Source organism: Nuphar pumila, chromosome 6 (assembly GCF_984573655.1).
Source record: "Nuphar pumila chromosome 6, dmNupPumi1.hap1.1, whole genome shotgun sequence".
NCBI classification, from domain to species: Eukaryota; Viridiplantae; Streptophyta; class Magnoliopsida; order Nymphaeales; family Nymphaeaceae; genus Nuphar; species Nuphar pumila.
Window position 1 is genome coordinate 37,674,270 of NC_143254.1, and position 21,530 is coordinate 37,695,799.

The 21,530-nt window shown below is 38.6% G+C and overlaps 1 protein-coding gene and 1 non-coding gene across 2 annotated transcripts; both read left to right on the top strand.

The window, feature by feature from the left end:
- Nucleotides 1–6,030: 6,030 nt before the first annotated feature.
- LOC149834660 (putative galacturonosyltransferase 10) lies at nucleotides 6,031–13,287 on the top strand. Its single transcript, XM_090010237.1, has 2 exons — nucleotides 6,031–6,591; nucleotides 11,493–13,287. Exons 1-2 carry the CDS (start codon nucleotides 6,454–6,456, stop codon nucleotides 12,942–12,944), a joined length of 1,590 nt encoding a protein of 529 aa, XP_089866363.1. The 5' UTR covers nucleotides 6,031–6,453; the 3' UTR covers nucleotides 12,945–13,287.
- Nucleotides 13,288–20,339: 7,052 nt separating this feature from the next.
- Nucleotides 20,340–20,411, top strand: TRNAD-GUC (transfer RNA aspartic acid (anticodon GUC)). The gene has a single exon. It is a non-coding gene; the product is annotated as a tRNA-Asp (tRNA).
- Nucleotides 20,412–21,530: the final 1,119 nt, after the last annotated feature.

Here is a 21,530-nt window from a genome sequence, read left to right on the forward strand (position 1 = left end):
AACAATTTGAATGTATATTTTAACATATTTTATTTGTTAGAATATGGTTCATGGAGGTTACAGTGGTCGATCACCCAGTGGTAGCCAATCTCAGCCTTTATCTTCACGGGCTCCTTTGATAGGTATATCATTTAACTAATTGGATACTTGATTAGTTGAAATGTGCATTCTGAGAATTTCTAACGTATTTTGTTACAGATGATGTTGCGCCTGTACGTGACCCACCTACATCAGTTGATCATACAAGTCAGGAGCCAACACAGGATGCAGGGTCTTCTGAGTCTGGCACAAGAAGACTCATTTGAATAGTGTATATCGATAATCGACCGTAAGTATTTCGTTTTCACTTATTGCATATCTTATAAATATTGTATATTGATATTTACTGTGTACCAATTCATGTGCAACACGAGGTTTGAGCCACAAGAAGTAGTACGCGATATTAGGAATTCACTACTTCAACATCTACCAAGATCAGTCACTCAATGAAAATAGTATCCAAAAGAGGTGATAGACAGATTGTGGTCCTCATTCATAGTATATAGTTGTTTGTTATAGTTAATGTGTTTCATATTTATTTTTTTTTTATAGTCATGTCTACTAACTTTCTGAAAATATATATAGGTTTTGAATCGCTTCGCGACTACGGTGGAAGAACATGATGCAAGGAAGGTGTGGCAGAAGGTGGCTGCCAATCGATTTGCAGACATGCTGCACAATATGAAGACTGCAGCCAAAAAAGCATTTGGCGGAATAGATGATCCATTACAGTGGAAGAGTCATGACCCTATTACTATCAGGAGAGATTATTGGGAGGGAATGTGCGACAAGTGGGCAGGGGATGCATTTCAAAACCGCTCAGCGAAGGCTGCATAAAATCGAGTGAAAATGCTCGAAGCCCATCTACACATAGGTGTATCTAGGACTTTTGGGAGCCACCAGAAGAAAATGGTAACTCATCAATATATATATATATATATATATATATATATATATATATATATATATATATATATATATATATATATATATTGTCAGTTTTATAAGTATTGTTGCAAACCTTTTAACTAAATCTTTTATCATTTCACTTTGCAGAAAACAGAAAAAGGAGGCATTGTGCCGTACAAGGGTGTGTTTGTTGAAACACATAAACGTAAGACCACGGGAGAGTTCATATCAGAGAATGCGAGAGCGACATCGGTATGTATTTATTTTATTAATAAACATTGTAATAGACAAGTTACTGTGAATTACATTCTCACAAATATTGTAATTCTTAATTATTAATTCATATTATAATCATTACATTGTAGGAGTCATACAAGCAGCAAATGGTATAACGATATGGCGATGACTCCACTCAGCATCCGCCTTTTGATCTTGCAGCATGGGTGACTGCAACCGGTGAACCCAAAAAGGGTCATGTGTTCGGGTTTGGGAGTCACATGAACACCACACCAGTCGTTGCCTCTTACAGCCCGGGCCCACAGAGTTCTCCCGTCAGCATCAACTCTCAACATCCAAATGACCCTGCTATGTCTTCGGATGGTGTCTGTCAGCGTCTTGAGGACAAAATGTAGTACTTTTTAGATGAAGTCATTATCAACATTGTCCGTAATGAGTTGTGAAACTTTTTTCAAGACAGAGGAACTTCGTTTGCATTCAACATGAGCTCCGGTGCCCGACAGGTATACAGTTTTTTTACTGCCTTAGAACACATGAGCATGATAGAATCACATATGAATTTTTTTACTACTTTATAACACATATGAGCATGATAGAATCATGTATAAAGTTATTTTACTGCCTTAAAACATATATTAGCATGATAGAATTACATATACAACTTTTTTACTGCCTTAGAGCACATATGAGCATGATAGAATCACATATAAAGTTTTTTTACTACCTTAGAGCACATATAAGCATGATAGAATCACATATACAGTTTTTTTACTGCCTTAGAGCACATATGAGCATGATAGAATCACATATAAAGTTTTTTTACTACTTTATAACACATATGAGCATGATAAAACCATGTATAAAGTTATTTTACTGCCTTAAAACACATATTAGCATGATAGAATCACATATACAAATTTTTTACTGCCTTAGAGCACATATGAGCATGATAGAATCACATATACAATTTTTTGCCTGCCTTAGAACACATATGAGCATGGTAGAATCACATATACAGTTTTTTTACTGCCTTAGAGCACATATGAGCATAGTAGAATCACATATACAGTTTTTTTACTGCCTTAGAATACATATGAGCATGATAAAATCACATATACAGTTTTTTGCCTACCTTAGAATACATATGAGCATGGTAGAATCACATATACAGTTTTTTTACTGCCTTAGAGCACATATGAGCATAGTAGAATCACATATACAGTTTTTTTACTGCGTTAGAGTACATATGAGCATGATAAAATCACATGTAAAGTTTTTTGCCTGCCTTAGAACACATATGAGCATGGTAGAATCACATATACAGTTTTTTTACTGTCTTAAAGCACATATGAGCATAGTAGAATCACATATAAAGTTTTTACTGCCTTAGAGTACACATGAGCATTATAAAATCACATATACAGTTTTTTGCTTGTCTTAGAATACATATGAGCATGGTAGAATCACATATACAGCTTTTTGATTGCCTTAGTGCACATATGAGCATGGTAGAATCACATATACAGTTTTTTTACTGCCTTAGAACACATATGAGCATGATAGAATCACATATGAAGTTTTTTTACTGCTTTATAACACATATGAGCATGATAGAATCATGTATAAAGTTTTTTTACTGCCTTAGAACACATATGCGCATGATAGAATCACATATAGAGTAGGCTATATTTCAGTATATTTTGTTTATCAATACTGACATTTCTTTTCTCGTGTAGGTTGATGGCGATAATCAGCGTAGTGGAGCTGAAGGGATAGATAGAGACACTGAACAAGAGGACGCACAAAATCTTGGCGATGATTAGATTTATGTGTTGAATTTGTTCTACCTTTTTTTTGTTTCAAAAATGTAAATGTTGAATTGTAAATAATTAGAACTTGCGAATTTTAAAGTGGATCGATTAATTGTTTTAGTTTCCTTTTATATGTATTTTGATGTGTACTTTGTTTTTTATTCACAGGAAATATAAATTGTACAGGAGATATAAATTGTATCACGAGAAATTTTTTCTCGATATTTAATTTTCAAATATTTTTTTTAAATTTTTTTATTTTTTTGCAACGGATATATCCGTCGGTAATTAGTATGGGCGTTGAATTCAACGACGGATTAGCGACGGCGATAAATCTGTCGCCAAACCGAAGCTGTCGTTTAATGAAGATGGATTAGCGACAAATTTTGTCATTCGTTATTCCGTCGCAACTTAGCGACGGAACTGACGACAGATACAGTCTGTCGCTACTTAGCGACAGAATTTGCGACAGATATATGCCGTCGCTTATTAGCGTCGAAAAAATTGCGATAAAAGATATCTGTCGCTAATCTGACGCTAATTCGTCGCTAACCTGTTTAGCGACGGATTTAGGTCATCGCTAATTCGCTGGTTTGTTGTAGTGTGAATCTAGGACTTTTAAGAGCCACCTAAAGAAAATGGTAACTCATCAATATATATTGTCAAATTTATAAGTATTGTTGCATACCTGTTAAATAAATTTTTTATCATTTAACTTCGCAGGAAGTAGAAAAAGGAGACATTATGCCATACAAGGATGTATTTGTTGAAACACATAAATGTAAGACCACGGAAGAGTTTGTATCAGAGAAGGCGAGAACGACAATGGTATGTATTTATTGTATTAATAAATATTATAATATATAAGTTATCATAAACATTGTAATTCTTAATTATTAATCTACACTGTAATAATTACTTTATAGGAGTCATACGAGCAACAGATGGTAGAGCGATATGGTGATGACTTCACTCAGCATCCGCCTTTTGATCATGTAGCATGGGTGACTGCAACAGGTGAATCCAAAAAGTGTCGTGTGTTCGGGTTTGAGAGTAATATAAACACCTCACCAGTCGTTGCCTCCTCCAGTCACGACTCTCAGAGTTTTCCCACCATCATCAGCTCCAAGCATCCGACTAACCTACCTAATTCATGGGATGGTGTCCGCCAGCTTGTTAAGGACACAATGCGTGGCTATTTACATGAAGCAATTTTCGATGTTGTCCATAATGAGTTGTGCAGTTTTTTTCGGGACAGGGGAACTTCGTCTGCAAGTGCCTGTTAGGTATGAAAGTTTCATGTCATTTGTTTCATGTCGTTAGATTTCAAGCTAGTATATGCATGATTTCATCTTAGCATGATTTCATCACTATGAAAGTTTTTGACTGCCTTACAATACATATATGCATGGTTTCATCACTATTAAAGTTTTTTTACTACATTAGAACACATATAGGCATAATTCCATCACTATGAAAGTTTTTTTCACCACGTTAGAACACATATATGCATGATTGAATCACTATGAGAGTTTTTTGACAACCTTAAAACACATATTTGCATGATTGAATCATTATGAAATTTTTAATAGTCAGCCTTATAACACATCTGAATTCTGTTAATATCCTTCACTTTATTGCTAGCTAGACTATATGTAGTTCACTCATGTTACTTTGATTGCCTTAGCTTAGGTGCATTGCATATAATTTATTTCATTATATTTTGTTTATCAATACTAACTTTTCTTTTCTCTTGTAGGATGCTAGAGATAATCAGCGTAGAGGAGCTGAATAGGCATATCAAGACAATGAAGAAGATGATGCACAAAATCTTGGCGATGATTAGATTCATGTGTTGAATTTGTTGTACCTTCTTGTTGTTTCAAAAGAAACTCTTTGTAAATGTTCACTTGTAAATACTTAGAACTTGATGAGGATTATAGTGGATCGATAAATTGTTTTAGTTGCTTTGTATATGTATTTTTTATGTGTACTTTGTTTTTTATAAACACGATATATAAATTGTATCACAAGAATTTGTTTCTCGATATTTATATTTTAAACAATTTCTTTTAAATTTTTTTAATTTTTTACGATGGATTATATCCATCGCTAATTAGTATCGGCCTCCAATTTAGCTACGGATTAAAGATGAATATTTAACCATCGCAAAACTGAATCAACTAATGTTGTGCGGCAGATTTTAATCCGTTGCAATTCCTATCGCTACAATAGCGATAAAATTAGCAACAAATTCATATCTGTCGCAAACTCAAATCTTTGCAGATTAATGATGGCCTTGCGACGAATTATAGCATTCCCTAATTCATCGTAATTTAGCGATGGAAGTAGCGACAAATATGTTCTGTCGCTAATTAGCGACTAAAAATTTGCGATAAAAGTTAGCCATCACTAAACTCTACAGCGATGGATTGATGACAGATTGCGGCCGTCGCTAATCCACAAATTTCTTGTAGTGTTGGATGCAGTCTAAATCATGATAATCTAAATCCAAATTGAAGGTACCAATCTGAATTTGAATCCAAAAAAGTCTAACTGTGTAAGCTGGAATCTAATCCCAATGTAAATTGGATTTTATAATATCCATATCTGAAAACAATATGTTTGGACACAGATTGCAGGTCCCACCCAATCGGGTCCATTTTCTCCCCTCATAACTTCTGTAAAAGATTTTGATCCGGACCAGACCCCTTTGGCCCGTACAATAGTCCGATACGGCAGAATTGTACTGGATTAGATCCAGATCCAGGTTGGCTAATGCAAGCAAGGGAGCATTTTGGCCCAGTTCAGCTGCGGCTCATAAACCAAACCGGACCTTACTGTAGAGTATAATGAAGGAACTGGTTCATAAACATCGAACCGGTTTGGATGTATCGACCCGAACCGGTTAACTTATCGGATCGGATTTTGTTTCGCGCCAAAATTTACCCGAACCGTTGTCAGTGATATAATATCGGATTTTTTTTTTAACGGCGAAGAATAAATAAATAAGTAAATAATAAACTTCGTCACTCTGACTCTGTGGTCTGCACTTCTGAATTTGCTAGCGGAAGAAGAATTTTCTAATCGTGGAGGCGGAGCAATCTGCACCGTCGGATCTGCTCGCATCCGCAGATTGTTCTTCAAGAGCTCCTCTTTACTTTCGATCTGCTGAAAGCGTCGCTCCGATCGACTTCCCAAAGCTTTCTTGGGTTTTTCTCTGAGGACGGTCGTGAGCTTCCTTTTGCCCTAATTTGGGTGCATTATGGTCGTTGTAGTTCAAGGGATGCTTTTGAATCAAAGTGTTTTGTAGATCGGAGAGATTCTTGATGATTCTGTCGAAGAATGGGGGTTTTGGCGCAAGATTCGGTGGGTTAGGGTTTTGGCGGATCGGCGGAACAAATTTGAAGCCGTATTTTCTGTAGATCGTTGGAGAATTTTAGGGATTGCTGAGATAATGCGGCGACGGTCGAATCGGCCGGCTCGCCGGAGGTTTTCGGGTGTTGTTTGCGTATTCTTAGCGCTCGTAGCGTTGATGTTCGTCGCGATCTATAGTCATAATAGGCAGCCACGTACAGAGACATCGTTCGTTCAGGTAATTGCTTTCTCCTCGTTACGAGCAGATTCTGTTCTTTAGTTCATTTTTATTGTGAATTGAAGTTCTTTATGGCTTTTACAGAAGAAAGAGTAGCTTTGGAGCTGATAGATTGCTTGTTCTTGATGACTAGTTTTAGTTACAACAACAACAACAACAACAACTACGCCTTCATCCCAAAACAATTGGGGTCAGCGATATGAACCAAAAAAGAAATTCATTTTGGGTCTTCCACATGAATCCTTTTCCTCCAATCATTTCTATCCAACGCCATGTCCTCGGTGAGGTTCAAAGCATTCATATCCTTTCCTATCATCTCCATCCAAGTCTTCCTAGGCCTACCCCGACCTCTTTTAACTAATATATTTTCCCATTTCTCCAACCTTCTAACTGGAGCATCATTAGGCCTTCGCCGAATATGTCCAAACCACCGTAAACGATTCTCTCGCATCTTATTTTCAATGGGTGCAACACCTACCTTCTTACGTATCTCTTCGTTCCGAATCTTATCTTTTATTGTATTTCCACACATCCATCTAAGCATCCGCATCTCAGCTACACTCATTTTTTGAATATGATGTCTCTTGGCAGCCCAACATTCCGTACCATATAGTAAAGCGGGTCTAATAGTCGTCCTATAAAACTTTCCCTTCAACCGCAATGGCATTCTACGATCGCACAGCACTCCAGTAGCACTTTTCCATTTCATCCACCCAACCTTTATCCTATGATTTACATCTCCATCAATTTCTCCATACTTTTGAATGATGGATCCCAAATATTTGAAATAATCATTCACCGGTATATCTTGCTCACCAAGCTTCACTACACTCCCATCACTACTTCGTTGCTTACTAAACCGACATTCCATATATTCAGTCTTACTCTTACTCAACTTAAAACCTCTAGCTTCCAATGTCTGTCTCCATAATTCTAACTTAGCATTAACCCCAGCTCTAGACTCATCAATCAAAACAATATCATCAGCAAACAACATACACCACGGTACATTTTCTTGAATTGATCTCGTAAGCTCATCCATCACTATCGCAAATAGGAAAGGGCTTAAAGCAGATCCTTGATGTAACCCAACCGTTATCGGAAAATTGGTTGACACCCCTCCACAAGTGCGGACATTGGTTACTACTCCTTCATACATATCTTTAATTATACTAATGTACTTGAGAGAAACACCTTTCTTCATCATTGTCCACCAGAGAACGTCCCTAGGTACTCTATCGTATGCCTTCTCTAAATCAATAAAAACCATATGCAAATCTTTGTTCCTCTCTCTATATCTAGTTTTAGTTAGTGAAACTTTTTTTTGCAAACCTCATTTTTATGGTTTCTATTGGCTAGAATCGTAAATCGGTTTGTTATCACTCATCAGCAAACGTTATTTTTAAAATTTTCTCTTGGAATGGTTTTCAGTCGTTTCTTTCCTTTTTATATTTGAGATGCTTTCTTAATGATGTAAGCTCCAATTCAAAGTGAGATTTGTGTTACAATTTTTGATGTGATAATTTGTGGTTGTTAATCATAGCTGGCCTTGCTGAACTAGCTAGAGATGATCCAAGGTTTATGTGAATGTGATCTGTTTCAAGGGTTGGGTTTCATTTCCCTAAATTTTGAATGAGCTATGGTTATATGAGCTCATCATTCATATAAGTCCATCCTCACTGTGCATGCATCTTTCACCCACCACCCTTCATCCCACAAGGGTTGGGTTTCATTTGGATCCGGTTGAAGGTACCCATCCAAATTTGAATTGCACAAAAGTGTAACAATGTAAGTTTCAATCTGATCCAAATCGGAATTTGCATTTATAATATCCCTATTTGAAACAAATGTGTTGGATGTGAATTGTAGATCTGACCAAATACGGTCTATTTTCACCTCTTTTCATGGCTGTAGACGACTCTAATCCGGATCAGATGCAAGTACCCGTACACTGATCCAGCATTGAGGAACTGGACTGGATCCAGATCCAGGGTTTATGTGAATATGATCTGTTTCAAGGGAATATTTTGGGGCTCCTCATTTATGTTTATGAAATAATGCATATTGATACATTGGTAGTGGGAACCTGGTCTCTTGGAGTCACCTCGATTGGTGCCTTGTGAGTTGTGGACCGACTGCTATTTGATTGTTTTTTACCACTTGACATGGTATTGGTGATGTTGAGGACCAACATTGTTGGAAAATGTTAAAAAACTCTAGAAAGGAGTGGTTTTTGGAGTGACATTGATCATCAATGTTCTTGATGAAATCAATTTTGTGGATCTGGGCAGAGCAGAGGGTATTGATGCATCCTAACTTGTAAGGAAAGAACATTGGGTGCATAAAGATTGAATAATGAATCTCTTTGGCAGTAGTAAAGCTAAAACAAAAAGGAGACATTGTTAACTTATTTGCTGATTGGATCTTTCTCAATTAAATTTGGAGAATTGAGTCCGCATTCTATTCCCAAGAACTGAAAGGAACAAGTTTGGAGGAATTGTACTGATAAAATCAGAAAAAACATGCACTTTTTTTGCTTTTATATCATCAAGGTTGTGCTATATAGACTGTACCACATGGGGATCACAAGCACATGATGCAGATGTTGTAGTACATATTGGGGGGGGGGGGGGGGGGGGGGCTGAAAGACCATTGCTAGTTGTGTTTCCTGTGTCATTTTTTCTTTTTTCATACCACAATTAACTTGACAGATCATGTTGCAACATCAAGAAACTTTTGCCACACCGTGTGAAATGAGTTCTGAAAGAAATGTGGCTAATTCTAGGGCAATTTGTGCAGACAATATTCTACATCAAAACCCAATCTTGGTTGAGATGATAACTTAGTTCATCAGAGATAGTCACTATTGTGAACTCTTTTAACAGGCTAATATATGTATTTTGCATACTTATGTTGGCTGGATTTATTATGTGCAGTGTCAAAACTTAAGGGGATGCTTCTTACCTTGAAATTCCAATATACAGAGTGTATGCATGCTAAGAGTAGCCCTTATGCAACTACAATGTTTAACCGTGTGAAGAACTTGTAAGCGTACCCATAGAGATGTCAATGGTACAGGTTGGTAAAATATCTGACCTGACTAAACCCATTTGGTTGGATATGTTAAGCCCCTTCAGCGTCTAATGGTATACATTTTCTTGTTATTTCTTGTTCTGGTTATGGGTTTTTAAAACCAAATCAATATACACTCTCTTTCATCTAAGAAATATTGATCGAATCATTGATTCAATAAAATTCGGAGTGTTTTATGTGCAAGTGGGTCAATGAATCTCGTGGATAAGGATTATCTTATCAAAATGAATATAATATATGGTTGACTTGGAAAAAGAAAATAAAGTTTGAAAAAATCCCAAACAATCCAACTTTGTTACAGATTTCAAAGCAGATTAAGACATCGTACATGAAATTTAGATTCAACAGACGAAGAGAGCTAATTGTAGTTGGATTTGGCAAGGATTTCTTGACCTTGATTTAAGCTTTGAATCTGTACTCATATATATATTGATTGTTTTTATAGTCGAATTAATTCTGGACCACTTACAGCCCTTAGCATTAGGAAGGATTTCATGAAATGGTGATTATAACTATTGCCAGCATTACTGGACTTGCTGGGGATTTGGTTGGGCCAACTCAGTTACTTGGATATATATTGCCATTACCTACAAATGAGTTTCTTTTTCATTTTTTTTCATTTTTTTATTGTTTTTCATGAAACTAACCTTAAAGATATGATCTACATGTTTAGGTTAGTGGAAATCGGCTCTTAGATCGTCCAATTATGACATGTAGTCACAATTTTATGAACTCTGAAAAATCAACGGCCTACAATGTGCAATACTTTCTCTGCTCATAAAATTGTATTTTTTCGTCAAAAACACATGATCCAAAAGCTGGTTCCTAGCATTTGGACCATGTTGAATCCATTCATGAGGTCGGATTGGATCAACACAACACGCCCATATGATTTCCAGCTCATTTGGATGGTCAGGTCGACATTAGCAAATGTTATCCCATATATATATATATATATATATATATATATATATATATATATATATATATATATATATATATATATTGTGTATTGTATACAGCTAACTCAGCCAAGGAAACCTGTCCATTGTGTTGTGTGATTTCTGTGTCATTCAATGGGTTGACGTAGTGAATGGCTGATCCAGGTTGACTACATTGTGTTTATAAGTCAACCCAGTGAGTTTTTAGACATTAAATTGTGAGAATCATGGTTAATAGAAGCTCCTTAAGGCCTAAAAATTGCATTTTTTGGTGAGCCTCTTGTTGGGGGAATTGTAGAAAACCTTCATATGTGAGTTTTTTTTTTCAAATAATGAAGTGGAAAAGAAGCACTTAAAACATTTGTTTCAATTACCATTGCTTCCCTAACACTTCCTAAGTGCTTCATGCATTGGTTTTCTTTTGACTTTGCACATTGCTTCTTGCACTCCCTTCTTTCTCTTGGAACTATTGTGAGACCCAAAGGAAAAGGACGATTCCCTGTTAAGAGTAGATGTAGTTGTATAAATGGGTACATGTTTTTTAAGTAAAAAGAATGCTTTTATTTGTTGTCTGGTGTTTGCGATTTTTTTTTACTTTGGAATCAAGTGAGATTTATCATGGATTTTTTGTTTGCGCTGGGATTGTCTAGGCACTTGTAGATTTTGCACCTTAGCAGGTGGTATATTTTTTTTTATTGTGGTATCTTTGGCTTCAACGGATTCAAAGAACTCATTGTTATTCTTTGCCACTGTATATTGGCTATAATTTTGCAAGGTGCATCTGAATCCTTTTACTCCTAGTTTGAAGCTCATATATCATTCTATCTTGTCATGGAGTTTGTAACTTGCATTTTGTACTGGATTCAGAAATCTCGTAGACGCAGTAGCCTTGCAGAAGGATATAATGTCACAGAAGAAATGGTAGGACCCTATTCAGTCTCTCGACAACTAAATGACCAAATTGCACTTGCAAAATCTTTGGTAGCCATCGCCAAAGAAAGCAATAACCTCCAATTTGCCTGGGAACTCAGTTCTCAGATCCGTGTCTCTCAGCTGCTCCTTTCAAACTCAGCAACAAACAAGGCATCTGTAGTGCCTGCAGAAGTGGAAACAGCTATTCGTGAAATGTCTTTATTGATCCACCAAGCCAAACAGCTTCGTTATGACAGTGCAACCACAATCATGAAGTTGAAAGCTCAGATCCAGGACTACAGAGAACAGGTGAGCATTCTCACTGAGAAGAATACAAAGTCTGGTCAGCAAGCAGCGGAGGCAGTTCCAAAGGGACTCTACTGCCTGGGCATCATGCTTACGATAGATTGGTTAAAAAACACAAATTTCAAGAGGATGATTGTAGAGAAGAGAAGAATTGCAGAGAAGCTCAATGACAATAAACTTTATCACTTCTGCATCTTCTCTGATAATCTATTGGGAACATCCGTGGTTGTCAATTCCACTGCAATGAATGCCAAGCACCCTGAACTTCTTGTGTTCCACCTTGTGACTGACCAAGTAAACTATGCTGCCATGAAGTCCTGGTTCTCCATTAACAATTTCAGGGGGGTAACAGTTGATGTGCAGAAACTAGAAGATTTCACATGGCTCAATGCATCTTATGTTCCTGTATTAAAGCAGCTCCAAGACTCAGAGACCCAGAAATACTACTTTTCTGGCAAGGCCAAAGTGAGGACTGAGATAAAATTCCAAAATCCAAAGTACTTATCGATGCTTAACCACCTTCGGTTCTACATCCCTGAATTCTTACCACAGTTGAAGAAAGTAGTATTTCTCGATGACGATGTGGTAGTGCAGAAAGATCTGACACCGCTGTTCTCAATTGATCTTCATGGGAACGTGAACGGGGCTGTTGAGACCTGCATGGAGACTTTCCATAGATTCCATACATATCTAAACTTTTCTCATCCACTGATCCGGGCACACTTTGATCCAGATGCATGCGGATGGGCATTTGGGATGAATGTGTTTGACTTGGTGGAGTGGAGGAAGCGAAATGTCACAGGGATCTACCACTACTGGCAGGAGCGAAATGTCGATCGCACCCTGTGGAAACTTGGTACCTTGCCACCAGGTTTGCTGTCCTTTAACGGGTTGATGGAGGTGTTGGATCCAAAGTGGCACATGCTGGGTTTAGGTTATGATGAGACCAAAGATTTAAAGGCGTTCAAAGATGGTGCGGTTGTGCATTACAATGGAAACAAGAAACCATGGATGAAGATTGCCATTGAGAAATACAAGGGTATTTGGGAAAAGTATGTAGATTATTCACATCCATTCTTGCAGCAATGTAACGTGCATTGACAGAACGAAATTAGATTACTCCGGTGCAGCGAATGTCGATGGTGCTGGTGGTTAAGAGATGCCAGCATTGCATTTGGGATTCAAGGAGAGATCCAAGTGGCGGCACTGAGGGAAGGTGATTGGCATTTTGCTGTTGGTTTTTTTGCTATAAATTTTAGATTTACTGAATTGGGAATTTACTTTAGTTCTGTTGTTACTATTCTTTCCTTTCTAGATGTGAAAATTTTGGTTGGGTTTTAGGAAATTCTTTATGATTCAACAAGTTGTGGAAACTGGGAGATAAAAGTAGAACAGTGGAGTGGTTTCCATATAAATTCAGATATTAATTCATAAACACTGAAAAGACTTGGTTTACATGCTTCTTTAATTTCGGACTACTGTTTCCTTCAAGGCTTGGAGTTAAGTTTTGCATGATTCATTCGTCTACAACCATCAAGCTTGTAACATGATCTAAACTGAAATCTTTGCATTAAAATCATGATAAGTTCATTGACTGTGTAATTCCCAATAAAACCATGACAAATCCAGGATCTGACCTATTTTTCTTTCCAGTTTTGAGGAATCGAAGCTCAACTTTGTGTTCATCTTTTTCAACCAGCCTTGATATATTGTGCTACAGCACTGTATTTATATGTGATAGAAAATGACACAAATATCCGTACTAGGGAAATCTGAGCGGGAGTAAATCTTGTGATGAATTTAAACTTTTTGTATCATGATATATTTTGGGAAAATATCGGCAATATAAAACAAATAAAATGTATAAGAATATGTAAAACAATGTCAAGGACGTAAATGCATAAAAAATATGAAATGGTGTTTTCATCATGTTGATATCATGATAAAATCGCATGGAATTAAAAATCTGTAAAAATATGCAAAAGCATAAATCAAATTTGAGAGCGTAAAATTTCTAAACGTGCCTCATCATATGGATAACATGATGAGATTACAATATTTTGAAAACAGGTAGCATTTTGAAAAATATCATGATTTTCTTGGGTTTATGTTGGATGTTGAAAATATCACGGTAAATTGAAATATCACCGGTAATTGTTACAAAGTGTGACTCTCTGGTTGCTAACATAGATGTCATAATGTAAGGAGGTTCTACTACATACATGTGAACATTTGTAAATTAGCCTTCTTGGTCAAGGACAGCGTTTGTCCTTGATGTCGCCAAACACTGGCTGTCATGTGAAGATGGGAAATTTACAAATGTTCACATGTATTGTAGTAGAACTTCTTGGTGGCAGTTTTTGTAATTCGAAAGCGTAGGAAAGCAGCCCATGATGGGTGAAAAGAACGCCCATTGTGGATGCTGTCACACCTTCACTCCTGGGAATGTGTTTTCCCACCTGATGGTAAGAGAGAGAGAGAGAGAGAGAGAGAGAGAGAGTTTAATGCAAAATAGCTGCTAATATAAGAGTAGAATCGTGTTTTTCATGGCATTTGTTGTGTTTATGTTAATTCTTCTGTATATGATGAATATTTAGGTAAGCACATCACTTTTTACTAGGAATACCTTAAAAGCCAAACACGGCAAACAAATTCTGAATCAACTACCTTAGGGCATGCTTGTTTCAGGCAATTTTAATTTATATGAAAGCGCCACTCTGGTATTGCCTTTCCGTGAAACAAACACCCAAGTAATTCCGCTGGAAAAGTAATCCCCTTGCATTTCCCACCTCCTTCCTCATTTCACATGAAAATCCCTTCACACCTTTCTTGTGTTGGCGAAACCCTGTAAAATCAACGTGGACAAGGAGCGTACCTGAATTCGCCATAGTTCGTGTAGGAAGTTCGGCGTTCTCCTCAGCCGGTCGACGCCCACAATGAGCCTAGGCCTTAGGTCGACGGTGAGCAGGACCCTATTCCGTTAAGTCTGAATGCGAAACTAAATTTGGGCAGGGAAACCGCTACCAGTATGTCATCATAGTAGTAGCCCCTAACCCCTTATTTATAATGGGAGATTAGGCAGTTACGTGAATGTGGTCTCTCCACATTCACGTAACTCCCACCCACTATCTCCATTACTTGGCCACTTACGTGACCCACTAATGGGTGTCAAACCGGGTCAGACTGTGGGTTGGACCCTTAACCCAAAATGTCCAACATTCTCCCACTTGACCCATTGACACCAAAAGTGTACTAAATCGAGGTCAATACCGTTATCTCGATTTAATTCTTTATGTGGGTTCACATGCCACCCTTTATCACAAGGATGAATTGTATGAGTCAAGGATATGAACACCCCTTTATGAAATGTCATATTTTCTTGTACTACTCTACAATTCACCTTCAGTGCTTAGGCATGTAAAGAAATTACCTTTATGAATAGGTTGATCTCTCACCTATTCTTTTGGTCCTTTAATATTGTTATTCTGCTATTCTCTCTAACCCATATGAGAGATTCTTTATGCAAAATCAACAATAACACAAAACCTTAAAGAATCAAAACATAAACACAAATGTGATCACATAATGTATTGTCATACATCAGAAGGAATAAAAAAGATTCATCCCCTTTACATGTTGGGAATACAATCCCAGTGCTAGCCCTTTAGTAAGGGGATTCGCAGTCATTTCCTTCGTCCCAATTGTATCAATACATACCAGATGATTCTCAGTCCTTTCTTTAACAACAAAATATTTTAACTCCATGTGTCGACACGATGTTGAGCTCTTGTTGTTATTTGAAAAAGACACGGCTGCTTCATTGTCACAAAAGATCTTTAGTGGTCTCTCAATAGAGTCCACTGTACCAAGACCCATAATGAAGTTTCTTATCCAAATGGCCTGAGATAAAATCTCGTATAAAATTAATAATTTCTGTCCCAATGGATTTCAAAAATTCCTTCACTGTCTTGCAGTGAGAGATAACACCTCAAATATTCTAAGCCACTCAAGATTGCAAAAGCAACAAGCTAAGATTATTCGAATACTCCCACTTCTCATAGGCATCATTTTGAGCGCTCCCACTTCTCATAGAAAACCTTCAAAACAGTTGTTCTATTCTCCGTATGAGTAGGGGATAAATCGCTCTATACGAGATTTATATTGAAAAGGTAAATATGAGACCCCTTATTATTCATTTTTTTTGAGACAAGCATAGTTGAGCCATTATCGTTCCACTTTGGTGAAAACGATAATACTCATAATTGCTCCGTCTCTTCAATTTTCAAGGAATTGACTTCAGTTGGTGAAACTAGCAGATCATGTAACCAGAGGCAATTCAGCACTGTACCTTTGGGTACGAACATGCTTCATGGGCTGGAATACACATCTACTATCACACCCTGTGTAAATTTGGAACACAACGACCTACCTTTGGATAAAATCGATGTTTCATAAATTCACACACAATCATAATTACAAATCTTAATACGGTCCAAAGAATCCTTAATTAACACGACTCAGATCACTTTGGTGATTACATGAATCGGTCAATCAAAATCTTTTACCGAAAATCCTATTCGTATTATGGAGCACGCCCATGCACACATTTTAATGCATGTATATTCATGACATAATATCAGTTCATACTTCAACAAAAAAAATGCATAAACTAATTGTCATGAATTTAGTTACAATTCATGCTTAAAATCATCATGCATAACTTAACCAACGTAAAATACATGAATTAACATGCATAAGTCATGCATTATTCAAAATAAATACTTTATAAAGCATGAAAAATAACAAAAACATGCTCATATGGGTAAAACCCAGGGTCCACAAGTAGGAACCAGTCTAAAAACACTCTGAACCGATCTGAAACCGCCCGAACCGGTCATCTAAAGGTCCGAATCGGTTCTAAACCTTATAAATCGATACTTAATATGAACAAAAGTTCATAAAACCCTATAACTGTATGCCAAAATCCCTGTATCTCTTTATATTTATGAAAACAGGGTCTCAGCATCTCGGAACCGGTGAAAAACTGGAAAGAACCGGTCAAAAATGGCTCTGAACCGTTTCCGGAAGGGGTCAGATCAGGTTCCTGATCCGATTCAGTCTTAATAGTGTTTGGATCCTGCTTTTATGGATCCAACCCAGTTTAAATGGGATCCGGGTCTGACCCGACCCATACTTAATACGGGTCGGACTCGGCCCGAACTAAAACCCGGGTTAGACCCGGTCCAAAACAGACCCGGGTCGGACCCGGTCCATAACAGAACCGGGTTAGACCCGGTCCAAAACAGACCCAGGTCGGACCCGGTCCATAACAGAACCGGGTTAGACCCGGTCCTAAATGGACCTCGGGTTCGACCCGGTCCTAAATGGACTCGGGTTCAACCTAGTCCAAACCGAACCCCGGGTACGACCCGGTCCAATCCAGAACCGGGTTAGACCCAGTCCTAAATGGACCCCGGGTTCGACCCGGTCTGAAACGGACCCCGGGTACGACCCGGTCCAAAACAGAACCGGGTTAGACCCGGTCCTAAATGGACTCGGGGTTTGACCCAGCTCTTAATGGGTCCGGATCGAACCCGTACCAAAATGGATCTGGATCGGACCCAACCCAAAAGAAGACCTGACTCTTATGGATCCGGATCAGACCCGATGCCAAATGGAGACCCGATCCTTTTCGGATCAGACCCAAACCCGGTACCATTATGGGTCCGGGTCAGATCCAAAAATTCATAGCAGACCCGATCCACCCAAAAATGGGTTTGGATCAGGTCTATTATCGGATCTTCACTTGGGACCCAATCCGGTCCCCTTATAAAAAATGAAACAAAAACCCGATGGGTTTCTGTTTAATTTTTAGGGAAACCGAAAAGGGGTTTCCACCCTTTTTGGTTCCACGGCGACCCACGTCGCCGTCACGGCGACTGAGTCCGGTGACCGGCGACCTGCGTCACCCCACGGTGACGCCGGTCCAGCGACATCCCCCCCCGTCAGAAGATGTCGCCCCACGATGATGATAGTGGCTTCGTCGTCCGATGGCTGAAGGGCACGACTAGAACAGCAGTGCCGGCAAGATCGTCGGCGACCGACGGATGATTCAGCCAGCATATCGCCCCACGGCGATTGTCCAATCCGGCGACAGCCCCGGCATCTCGGATTCTGTTGCTGTTTAAAAATGCCCAAAAAAAAAATCCTTCGGCGACCCACGTCGCCCTCCCATCGGCGAACGACATCGCCCTACGACGGTGTGCTATTGCCGGCACTGGCTGGAATCGCTTGCAGACGTCCAGGCGACGGCGATTCCACTGCGGCCTGATGGAAACGCCGGACAAAGAAAAGAGGGGTTTTCAAGCCCCAGACGTCGGCCATCCGACGTTCAACCTTGGTAACATCTCCGGCAATGAACCCGGCGACGACAAATCCTCCCTGCAGCCCAACGGCCACAGGTATAAAACGATTATTTTTTTTATGAGGTTTGCCTGAACCGGGAAATTGATGTCGCCCTTTTCGGCGACAGTAGCCGGTGAAGACTGTCGCCCCATGGCGACAATCTGCAGCTTACCGGTGGTTGTCGCCCCACGGCGACTCCACCGACGCCAAATCGCCGAAACGGCCTACACAGCCATACGCAACGGAAATGCGTGGCAGTGTGGGCCCATAACCCAATGTTGGCGAAACCCTGTAAAATCAACGTGGACAAGGAACTTACCTGAATTCGCCATAGTTCGTGTAGGAAGTTCGACGTTCTCCTCAGCCGGTCGACGCCCACAATGAGCCCAGGCCTTAGGTCGACGGTGAGCAGGACCCTATTCCGTTAAGTCTGAATGCGGAACTGAATTTGGGCAGAGAAACCGCTACTAGTCTCTCATCATCCCAGTAGCCCCTAACCCCTTATTTATAATGGGAGATTAGGCAGTTACGTGAATGTGGTCTCTCCACATTCACGTAACTCCCACCCACTATCTCCATTACTTGGCCACTTACGTGACCCACTAATGGGTGTCAAACCGGGTCAGACTGTGGGTTGGACCCTTAACCCAAAATGTCCAACATCTTCATGTTAATGGATTTTCATAGGAAACCCATGCTGGCAAGACCTTTTAAAATATTGTGCCCTTTCTCATGAAAGGATGATCTCTTCCATGGGAGCGAAATGAACTGGCCTTCAGTATGTGATCAAAACAGATAGGAAACATGAGTGACCATTAGCTTCAGCTGCACTTTGTGGAATATAGCAAAATAGTTACATGTCAACCGAATGATCCAAAAAAAATGAAAATCATGAGACTTTGTGGAACTAGAACTAGGATGGTCATTTACCGAATAGCAGCCTCATTCATGTCCATTCCAAAGGATGGAGAACCTAGTAGTATTCCTAGAGGAACTGGACTAGTTATGGGGGTTGTCAAAGTCAAACGCCGTTTGACATAGAAAACATGATTTAGAACACATATTTACTAAATGGATCTTGATTTGGGTTCGAATGATACCTCTATCTATGGGTTTGGGGTACCAACCTAAATCTGTCATTTGCCAAGCCCATATTGGATCCCACTAGACACTAGTTGGTAGGATATAGCATAGTCATAGATATCGGCGATATTATCGTTGTAAATTCAGTAAAAGATCATATAAGTAAAATATCATGATATTTTGAAGATATCATCAATTTGATAATATCATGATATTATCAATTAGTTTTACTTTTTTATTTATTTTTTATATTTTAAATATGTTTTTCTTCTTTCTTTTATAGTTTTACTTATTTCTTTTATTCCTTATGTATTTTTTGTCTAAACATGATATTGTCTTACTTATTTTTGTTATTTTTAATATTTTTTAAGCTTCGAGATTTGCCCAAGATTGATCACCAAACCTATAATATCACGAGAAATAGCTTCACTGCGATATAGTCAATAGCGATATTTGTGAGTATGGGATATAGTACAATAAGTTTAGCATCTGAATCCAATGAAACACCAAAAAGCCAAATCCAATTAGGTTGCTTGACATGCAAATCTAGATGAATAAGGGCAATGATCCAAATGGATCTGAATGCAGTTAAGGGTCTCCTACAATTCGTCAAAGTCCGTATGAATAAACATTAGATCATGATTAGGTTAGCACTGTTAAGCATAGAACTTTTACAAATCCATCCGTTTGCATCCCAGTAAAACTCCTTGTCTTATAAGTTTTACTCCGTTTCGGTAGACCCACTACCATATAAGCTCCGAACCTAACAACATCTGGAATGGCACTATGATACTGAGTCATATCTGAATCTGGATCCACTCTTTGGGCAGATGCAGCTTTGGGTCAAGCATGACCCGGCCCATAACCGACAATGTCAATCTTTTTATGTCTTTTTTGCATAAAATAAACGTGTTCGATTTCCAGTGAGGAGCTCTCAGGTGGAATTAGCTAAGAAATAGACTACTAGAATTAACATTTAAATAAAAAAGTAAATTAATATCAACGTCAGTCGTTGTAGTATAGTGGTGAGTATTCCCGCCTGTCACGCGGGTGACCCGGGTTCGATCCCCGGCAACGGCGTTATTTTTCTATTTTGGTTCTTCCTAGTTTTGTTCCTTTTTTCCCCTGTGTAGGCTTAGTTCTTCCCAGTTTTGTTCCCTTTTTCCCTGTGTAGGCTTATCAGAGACGGTATGACGTGTATCCTTTATCCGTTCCCGAGCCAGACTGAAGTTTAGGGGCGTTTGAGTCCTGACGCACCGAGCGTGGACCCCACACACGTCCATACAAACACGGGATGCACGGATGCTGATTTGGTGTGTCCTGCTAATCAGCAAATCTGAATTTAAGGCGTGAGGTATGAACCTAAGTCTGTTATGACATAATCCTAATTTTATATAGCAAGTAGTAGACTTTTTTTTTTTTTTTTAAAGGCAAGCTGGGGTTAGGCAAACCAAGGTTGTTAAAGGCATTTAGGTGAGGCAAAGGGTACACCATAGCTGAAGTGGGGCATAAGTATCAAGAAGTTGAAGCAAAAGCATTAGAACAATGAGTAGTGTAAGATAAAAAAATATGCAACATGTACGGTAAGCATGGTTTCACGTCCTTGAAGTAAGCCAACCATTTCATCATATGATGGAATTGACGACTTTAGTATAGTTGTAATAATTGCATCATGCTTGTGACCAAGCTCATTGAGAAGCCAGAATACTATGATTTTATCTTACACGGGCTTGTCAATGGCCGCAAGTTCATCACAAATTTTTTTTAACCCATTGACATATTCATTTATCGAGAAGTTTTTTTTTCAATATGACTATAACTTTTATGTCAGTAGAAATTCATGTTCCTTCGAAACATGAGCAAAGACCTTGATAAGGATATTCATACCTCACTAAATGTTTGGCGGCCAACGACGAGACCCAAAACTTTCTTGGACAAAGTGCTCGTGATCCATCCTCGCAACAGCCTGTCAAATTTTTTTCAGGCAATAAAATCTAGATTTGAGACACCATCAATGGTCTGAGCTGGAATTGGAGTTTCGCCATCAACAAATCCAATCATGTCTTGGCTCTCAATAAGGCCAAGCAACTGTGTCTTCCACAATAAAAAATTAGAATGATTAAGTTTAATTATGATAAAGTTCACCACATTCAGGTTGAAGGGGTACGAAAATTTGATAGAGCAGTTAGTGGATATTGA